Source organism: Antrostomus carolinensis, unplaced genomic scaffold (genome assembly GCF_000700745.2).
Source record: "Antrostomus carolinensis isolate BGI_N321 unplaced genomic scaffold, ASM70074v2 scaffold32922, whole genome shotgun sequence".
In the NCBI taxonomy this organism is placed as follows: Eukaryota; Metazoa; Chordata; class Aves; order Caprimulgiformes; family Caprimulgidae; genus Antrostomus; species Antrostomus carolinensis.
This window is the reverse complement of record NW_010302468.1, coordinates 55,445-64,661: the sequence shown is the minus strand read 5'-3', so window position 1 is coordinate 64,661 and position 9,217 is coordinate 55,445. Positions and strand designations below refer to the sequence as shown.

General features: G+C 47.5%; 2 protein-coding genes across 2 annotated transcripts in view; both read left to right on the top strand.

The window, feature by feature from the left end:
- Positions 1–358: 358 nt before the first annotated feature.
- On the top strand, positions 359–3,900 carry LOC104521721 (actin-related protein 2/3 complex subunit 5). Its single transcript, XM_010163802.1, has 3 exons — positions 359–433; positions 2,238–2,414; positions 3,349–3,900. The coding sequence occupies exons 1-3, from the start codon at positions 368–370 to the stop codon at positions 3,409–3,411; spliced, it is 306 nt and encodes a 101-aa protein (XP_010162104.1). The 5' UTR covers positions 359–367; the 3' UTR covers positions 3,412–3,900.
- Positions 3,901–8,902: 5,002 nt separating this feature from the next.
- NCF2 (neutrophil cytosolic factor 2) overlaps positions 8,903–9,217 on the top strand; it is a 10,048-nt gene continuing 9,733 nt past the window's right edge. Inside the window, exon 1 of the mRNA XM_010163801.1 lies at positions 8,903–9,083. Within this exon, the coding sequence (XP_010162103.1) occupies positions 8,910–9,083 (174 nt within the window). The 5' untranslated portion in view covers positions 8,903–8,909. The remainder of the gene's footprint in view (positions 9,084–9,217) is intronic.

Below are 9,217 nucleotides of genomic sequence, written 5' to 3'. Positions count from 1 at the left end.
CTGGGAGACTCACACAGTAGCTCTTCCCAGCAGCTGTTGGAGGTGGATGTGCCAAGCTGAGGCTTGTTCTCAAGGGCTACAAATTGCAGAGGTGATGGAGAATTTCTTTTACTTAGATCCTTTTTTCAACAAAGGGCCTAAGAAGTATTCTCCAAAACTGGAACTGTACAGCTTCTTGTGGGTGCTGCTCCTTCCTCAAATAGCTCAGGAACTGCTACCTTACACTATAATCTGTGCTATCTGTTGAGGGAATCATTGCATCCACCAAACCTGAAGTACTTTTAAGTCATGCAAAAACCAGCTACAAGGATTCTGTTGCTTTCCAAATACTTGGTGTCTGGGTCCTTAACCATCTGGCACAGGGAACATGATGGCTGCGCTACAGGCAGCTCTGAAGAACCCTCCTATCAACACAAAGAACCAGGCAGTGAAGGTGAAAATAGTAACTCACTTACTCATGGGTTACTCCTGAAAAATCCTTTCCTGTTTCTATAACCCCTACCCCACCAACCCTGCCAGCTGTACTTTGAGGAAAAGCTTGACTTAGGTCAAGTTGATGTTGAAACATCCGTGACCTCTGGTGTCTTAATCTTGCTCAGAATACGATAGCTCAGATGTCATCTGTCCACCTACCTTTAGCTTGGTGCTAGGTCAGGTTTTGTGTGTTCTCCTACCTGCCCTGGTTGTGTGTTGTGTGCCCTGGGTAACTCCACATGGCACCAGGTTCCTGTGCCTGATCCAGACCTGGCAGCACACAGATGTAGTCGGCACTGAACGATCAAGGAACCACAGCTGCAGCCGTCACCTCTGACTGAGGAAACGCTGCTGGCGCAGCCAGACGTCAGCCTACGGAAAAGGAAGAACTGATGGTTCTCACATCCAATCACCATTAAGCCATTAAAACCTCAGAAAACACAAGCACTCCCCCTGTGACAGAATACAGGAGCCTGCTGCGTGCGTGCATTTCCAAATCTCCCCAGAATAAACCTTGAGTGGCTCGTGATTGCAGCGCTGAGAGGAGTGGGCAGATAAGACAAGGAGCTGCCCAGATGGTGAACGCCTGCAGAGCTCTCTCCTCCCTCCTCGAGGAGTCCCATAGGCACGTTTCTGTGCTGCTCTGGCACCAACCTGTCCTCACCAGGCCACCGGTGGAGATTTTTTTACCTAGCCCCAGCCCTTTCCTGAGGGTTTTCACAGCGTTTTGAGATCCAGGTGTTGGTAACAGTTTAAACAACAGAACAGCTCTGTCCTCACATGAATGACTTGTTGCCATTACATCTGTACTGGTGTATTTAAGAATATACTTTGAAGGCAGTGGAATTGAAGAGGGTAAAGTGACTGAATTTTAATGTTTGGCTTAATTTTTAGTTGATCTCGTGGAACTTGTATGTTTTTACTTATAACTCTTCATGCAAGAAGAACTATATGCATATGCCAAGCAGCTATGAGATATTAAATTGAACAAGAAAACTAACATCCATAATTTCTGAAGAAGGAAGCTGCTTGACTTGTATAATGGAATTACTCAAAAGTCCAACAAACCCGAGACCTTTTTCTTTCATCCTCCCCCAGCTAGCCGTGGATGAACAGGATGAGCTGCATTTTGCTGATTACATGGCTAATCTGCTGCTGTAATCACACCACACGCATTCCTGGGCCTGAACTGACATCCAGATCAACTTGCAAATGGTTATTAATGCAAAATATTAATGCTGCCAGTTTGCATCCTGGGACAGAAGTTGACTGTTTGAAAACACAAACCTGTGGCTTCAGCTGTCACCTCTTCCAGGCTGGCCAGTGGCATTTCCCTGGAATATGTTAGCTGTATCTCATTAAACAGTACAAAGGCATGGAAAAGGCTCTGGTGGCAAGGGAGGCCAGTCAAGTAATTAATTCTTATAATTCTTTTAGAACTTGCCAGACCTTGAGTTTTGATATAAAAATTGAGTATTTAGCCGTAACCTCGTTTAATAGGTGAAGAATTGCAAACATAAGGAGAGAGGCAGAAAACTTAGAGCAGGACAAACACATTGAGCTCTTTTACACTGTTTATCATTGGGAGGAGGTATCTGCTATATGTTTTTATCACAACCTGTCTTTATCACAAACTGCCCTATTCAAATGTATTTTAGAATAGTTAAAGAGAAAAATATTCAAGTTTTGTTTCTTGGAGAGATTAATATCTGGACGTACCTTATATGAGAATGAATGTATTTCCTTTCCTTGTTTGTTGACAGGATCGTGCAGAAAGTATTGTCCTGAAGGTCCTCATCTCTTTCAAAGCCAACGATATTGAGAAGGCGGTGCAGTCGCTGGACAAGAACGGCGTCGACCTGCTGATGAAGTACATCTACAAAGGCTTCGAGAGCCCCTCTGACAACAGCAGCGCTGTGCTGCTGCAGTGGCACGAGAAGGTGCGTTTGCAGTGTGAGCTCTGGCCTGGGTTATCAGTCCTAGCAGGTTCTTGTGTCTGAGGAACGCTTGCTGAGCCTGGTAAGAGCCACCTTTCTGTCAGGTAAAACTGAAATGCTGCATTTCCTGGTGTGAGGAAGGTACAGAATCCCAGCATGGTGGAGTTGGAAGGGACCTCAGGGGATCATCCAGTCCAACCCCCCTGCCAAAGCAGGTTCCCTACTCCAGGTTGCACAGGAGAGTGTCCAGGTGGGTTTGAACATCTCCAGAGATGGAGACTCCACACCCTCCCTGGGCAGCCTGTCCCAGGGCTCCGGCACCCTCACAGGAAAGAAGTTTTTCCTGAAGTTTGTCTGGAACTTCTGGTGTTCCAGTTTGTGCCCATTGCCCCTTGTCCTGTCACTGGGCACCACCGAGAAGAGCCCGGCCCCATCCATTTGGCCCCCACACTTCAGGTATTTATAGACACTGATCAGATCCCCTCTCAGGCTGCTCTTCTCCAGGCTGAACAGTCCCAGCTCTCTCAGCCTCTCCTCGTAAGGCAGATGCTCCAGGCCCTCATCATCTTTGTGGCCCTACGATTTTGCAAGCTCACGTGCCTACTTCTAGTTCCTTGGGTAAAGATTCTATGGTTAAAATTTGATTTTATGTTAGAGTGAGGCAAATAAAATGGCTTGATCCAGCGATTCAAGCAGAGGGAAGGAGAATTTCCTTCCTAGAGGGAAGCAAAATTTGCAACTGGGTTACTCAGGGAAATAAAAGCTTGTTAAATAACTGTCTTCAAAGCAAACACTCATCCTTTCCTGGCACCCTGAGCCTGAGTGTTTCATGTTTAATGCAAAGGGCGGGGAGATGCTCATTTGCCTTTCTGACCAACAGTCGTTTCAGCCCATACTTCCCTTGACCTGGTGTTAATTACCATCTTCCTCTTCTCAGGCTCTGGCTGCTGGAGGAGTAGGGTCCATTGTCCGTGTTTTGACTGCCAGGAAGACGGTTTAAACCCAGCGAGGAGTGTTTGTCTGCCATCCCGCGGCGTGGGAAATGCTGGTACCAACCAAATGCCATTGCTGCCCCGTGGGCAGCACCTGTCTCTCAGCTTTGCCTTCTTGCTGCTTCTTTCATACCTGACAAATAACGCATATCGTGATCTCTCTCTTTTACTTTTTTGGTTAAATTCTGGAAAATGATGAAGGTGCAATTTTATTTCTAACAGGAATATTTGGTACTCGTGATGAACATTTCAGTGACACGTAGAAGCGACTTATACAACTTTATGTTGAGGATGATTTGCATTTGTGTAGAATTATGCCAGATTTGGACCTGACTTTCCAAGCAAATGCTGAGGGACGTAGGGCAATGTCTTAATTCTTTTCACTAGCCAAGCAGTGTTTTGATCTAAGATCTATATTTGAGAAGTGGGGCAGCTATTAATATAAGTAACTGGACCATATTTCCTTTGGTCAGCCTCTGAACCTACAGCCGTGAATAGGACAGAAAGCAAAGGCTCCCTTCCCACCCCAATTATCATCCCAGAGAGCTGAGTATTTTCTTTAACCTCACATCTCACGGCCTGTTCTGGCTCCCTGTGATCAGTCAGATGCTGAGTCCTCAGCCAGCAAGTCACAACAGGGTGAAGTTGTCCATCATGCAGTCTCTGGATAGTAGAATTTAAAAGGTTGATGGTCCATTTACGCTGGAGCCCAGCCCAGTGCACTCTTGTTTTATTTTGGGGAGCAAAGATCCCGAAGAGAAGAAGCAAAAAGCAGCTTTCACACAGCAAATCACCTTTCAGCAACTTGAAAGGGATTTGATTTTTATCAAGCACAACAGAGTGGCTGCCTGGGCTAATCTGAGGAACGCGTGCTGGTATCCACGCCATCCTTGCAAAGCTCCCCTATTTTGTTTCCTAGATCTGTAGGGTTTTTTGTTTTCTAGATCTGTAGGGTCTTAAAGGATACCAGACACTTGACATTCCTGTTGTGTTGTGCCACAGCGTGTTCACTAGTGGGCAAATCAGGTTCCAAAATTAGGAGGAATACTTGAAAAAGAATTAGGAAAGCCCAGGGCATCCCAGACCACAGATCACCGTTGAAGGTTTAGGTCCAGGACTGAAATACATGTTTTACATTCACCATTTTACTGCGGTTCAGTTGTGTAAAACTGTTGGGGAACTTGTGAAATCTTTGCTGGTTTTTGATATCTGCTTTTTTTTGTAATAATAATAAAGACCAGAGAATAAATCGTCACTGAATACTTACTTGCTGTCCAAAATACCTTGAAGTTCACGATTTTCAGCAAGCTGCTATTCAGGGATGGACAAAAGGGAAAAACCAAGCCCTACAACTTCTTCCCTCCATTATTTTTCCTCAATAGTTGTGTTTTCTAGCAGTTATCTGCACCTCTACGTAATGCTGATCCATGTGCAGCTTCATTCAACTAGAAAATCTGAGATTATTTTTCAGTGATGTATTTAAACAGCCAGAAATGTTCCAAACCACGACCAGAGATGTCTCTGCCTACGCTAAAATTGCAGCCAGAGAGCGAGATCCTCACGACCATTAATGTTAGATGCTTTCTCAAGAAGAAAAGAAGGAAAAGGGCCATGGCCTGGTGGGGTGGTTGTGTGGAGCAACACCCCTGATTTCACAGTCAGGCTTTGTTTGTCTCTCTGCCTGCCCCAGCTCCAAAAGATTAAACATTTAATTGTTGGTGGTTTTAATAATTCAAGCAGAGATATAGCCCTGGGCTTCTCCTGTGGGGGGGGATGACTGTGTGTGCCTACATCATCAATAGTGGCACATGTGCTCAGCTTGAACTTCTGAAGGGCCTGAGCAAACAGAAATCTGACATCTAAAGCACATCTCCTGGTCGTTACCTGAGTCATCACTTTGGAAAAGCAGAGCTAGTGCCTTCAGATGACTCAAACTAAAGTTCAGATGATTCAAACCAGGTGATTTCCTGATGCATCACATTCACTCAGGAATCAGTGAGTGAACAGCATCACTAATAACCTCTTTTCCTTCCATCCCTTCTGAAAACATCCAGGTTTCAACCATACATACCTACAGAAGCTTCATCCTCCTGGCCACATGTAGCAACGGCTCTGTCCTTACATCTCTCCCAGGGACTGTGTTTGGCTTCTGTAATTCCTTCCATTCATCCAAATTTGGTTAAAACACCAGTCAATCCTCATTTAAAAAAGAAAAAAAGTTGTAATCCCAGATAAATGGAAAATACACTTGATGTCAAAGCAGGTCTGCTACCTCTAGGTGGCATTAGACAACAAAGGCAACACGAAGAGCAAGTTTAGAGGTTCTGTTTCCCCTAGTGCTGGGCTGTGGTGTGTTCAGAAACATTTACAAAACACATACATCTTCTGCATTTACAGGAAGGCATCTCTTCTCTTGAGGTTAAAAATAAATCTAGGGTGTTTTTTTTTAAATCACCTCTTTCCTACAAATCCTGCCTCGCTGGATTTCATGGACCACACCTGAAAGGAGGGTGGAGAGAGGTGGGGGTGGGTCTGTTCAACCAAGAAACAATTTACAAGGAAATGGCCTCAAGTTGTGCCCAGGGCAGTTGAGATGGGATGTGAGGAAGAATTTCTTTGCTGAAAGGGTTCTGAGGCATTGGAAGGGGTTGCCCAGGGCAGTGGTGGAGTCCCCATCCCTGGAGGGATTGAAGAGTCGTGTAGACACAGTGCTGAGGGACATGGGTTAGTCGGGGACTTGTCAGTGTTGGGTTCATGGTTGGACTCGATGACCTTGAAGGGCTTTTCCAATCGAGGTGATTCTGTGAGAGCAGAGGGGGTGTAGGAACCTGTTGTGCCATATCACCCAGAGAATTAAAAGAGGAAAACAGAGAAAGATGGGCAGGGAATTAAAAAAAAACCCTAAACAGTTTAATTTTGCAAAGCACATTTCCCTCTCTATTATGAGAAGGATGCCTTCAGTGAAAAATACTCTCCGTGCAGATCAGACCTACTCGAAGGGTGCCAGCATTTGCAGAGCTCTGCTGGGAAGTCTCAGCGCTTCCGACGCTCGCTTGCAAACCTCCCACCGCTGCCTTTGGCCAGAGCCTGTGGCAATGCCACCTTATCTGTCACATCCTGCTTTTGTAACAGCTGAGAGACACTGCTGTCCTCTCGCTGCCTGGAGCTGCAGCCCCCACCAAGCCCTGGGCTCGGAGTCATCGGTCACTTGGCCAAAGGGCTCCAGTTTGCTCCCTGCCACCATGAAGGGAACCAGCCAAAAAAAGAAAAGGGAAGGAGCTGGACATGCTCAGTCCCCTCTGCTCTTCCTGCATCAAAGATCTCCCAAACACAGTCAAATCCCCTCAGTCTTTCCTCATACATAATATGTTTTCTAGTGCCCAGATCAGTCTTTTTTGGGGGTCTTTTCTCCAGAAATGACGATAAACTTGTGCACATTGTTGCTATACAAACTCAAACCTGAGTGCTGCACCCCAGCCAGGGCATTTCTGTGTATTTCTTACCCATCTCTTGGCAGTCTGCGTTTGTGCTGGATTCCAAGAATCTCCCACGGGAGGTGTCACCATCTCTTACTCACTTCCTCTTGGACTTTATCGTAGAAGAAACAGGTTTGCCTACTAAATCAACTTGGTAAGAGAAAGGGGAACAAGAGATGCACTCTGACTAGAAGGGTTGTGTTTATCACAGCTTTGAAATTGCTTGAATGATACACTAAAAAAAAAAACCCAACAAGCAGAGGATAGCTGCTCTGAGCATTTGCCATGCTTCCATCTTTCAGACCCCATCTTTCCATGAAAAGCAAGGAAAAAAACCCAACACTTGCCACGGATGATCTCACATCCTCCTCCATCTTCCCTTGTACCAGCTTTAGAATCAACCTGACCCTACCAGTGTACCAATTCAGATAATTAAACGAGCAGAAAATTACTCCTACAATAAGCTGAACCTTTTCCTGCGAGATGGGGTCTCCCGTTCCTCACAGGATTGAGAAGAAGCATCTCAGAGGGGGTGTTTTCCCCTCTCCTTCACCATCACTTTGGCTGGTTGCATTTCCTGCTGCTTTTCTGGAGCTCAGAGTCTCCTCCCTGCTCCTGTAGGAAGCCCACAGGAGCTGGCTGGGTGCAGAGGGATACCAAGGGCTTGCTTACAACTGAAGAACCAAAGAGACCCCAGGTTCAGGGATGTCCTCAGTCTTCCAACATTTGATTAAAAACCAAGTCCTTGCTATTCAGCAGCTCAGGTTTCTTCCTGAGCAGAAGTCAAACAAAAGTCTCCTCCATGGTCTCTCTGTTGTTGGCATTATGCAATTTTCTGGGGAAGTTTGAGCAAACGCACAAGGGCCGAGTCTCACTGACACATTTTCAGCTTTTAGAAATACTGATTGCATCACTGGTAGATGTGGCAGAGGCAAAGTCACAGAATCCCAGCATGGTGGGGTTGGAAGGGACCTCAGGAGATCATCCAGTCCAACCCCCCTGCCAAAGCAGGTTCCCTACAGCAGGTTGCACAGGAGAGTGTCCAGGTGGGTTTGAACATCTCCGGAGAAGGAGACTCCACAAAGGGAATACTCTTCAATTCTTTCTTTGGAAGCTTTTCTACTTTGCAAGAAATGAGAGAAGGTGGCTTGGGTCAGGGAGGTGTCTGATGATGGAGGAGTCTACAACTCTTTATGTAACAGACATTGAATAAAATACTTGAGCAGCCTTTGGTCAGGTATTTATAGACATTGATCAGATCCCCTCTCAGGCTGCTCTTCTCCAGGCTGAACAGTCCCAGCTCTCTCAGCCTCTCCTCACCCAGGAGATGCTCCAGGCCCCTCATCATCTTTGTGGCCCTAAGTACTTTCTAAACTACTAGAAACCACGTGTGGAGCACCCAGCTCCAAACCTTCTGAGCCAGCAGGGCAGACCCCTCTGAGAGCTCCTCACCGGGGCAACACAGTTGGGGACAGGCAGGGCAAAGCTTTCCCAAGCTCTGCCTTGGGCTGAACTTCACCTTCCAGCGCAGGTGGGTGGGCAGACAAGCCCCATCCCAGCTGCAGGCCTCCATGGTGGCCAGGAGATGCTTGCAGGAACCACTTAGCAGCTCCCACCATCGAGGACCACGCTTAGGAGTAGTTTAGCAACTACTTTGCTCGCCCTGTGGCTTTGCAACCCCAAATTTGACCTGATCAACCACCCAGCTGCCAAAATCCATGGCTTTTACTGAAGCAAAACCCAGAGAGGTGAGGAACAGCTGCTGGAGAGGACCTGGCACAGAACCCATGGCAGCTCAGCGTGACAACCTGCTGTGGCGGAGCAGCCTCTGCCCCACTTCCCCATCCCGGGGCCGCGTTTCACTGACGCAAGTGAGGCCACTTCCTGCTGGGTTTGCGACAGGGGCAGCAGAGAAGGCAGAAGTCCAGGCAGAAGGGAGCTGGAGAGAGGCCGAACAGCCGGGGAAGGACTAGGAGAGGGCTGAGACCCACGACGTGGCCGGGGACCCCACGTCCTGCTCCCACCACACCATGTCCCTGGTGGAGACGATCCGGCTGTGGCAAGAAGGGGTGTGTGCTGCAGATGGGAAGGACTGGAGGGCAGCCCTGGATGCCTTCACAGCTGTCCAGAACCCCCCTGCCAAAATCTGCTTCAACATCGGCTGCGTCTACCTGGTCCTGGGGAAGCTGGCCGAGGCGGAGGAGGTAAGGAACAGGAGGTAAGGAACAGTGCCGTTATGGGCACTGTCCCGCTCGCAGACACCAGCCAGGCTGCCGGCTGACCTGCCAGACAGACCAACACAGTGGGGAAGGGAGGATTTCTGGTCTAAGGGAAGGAG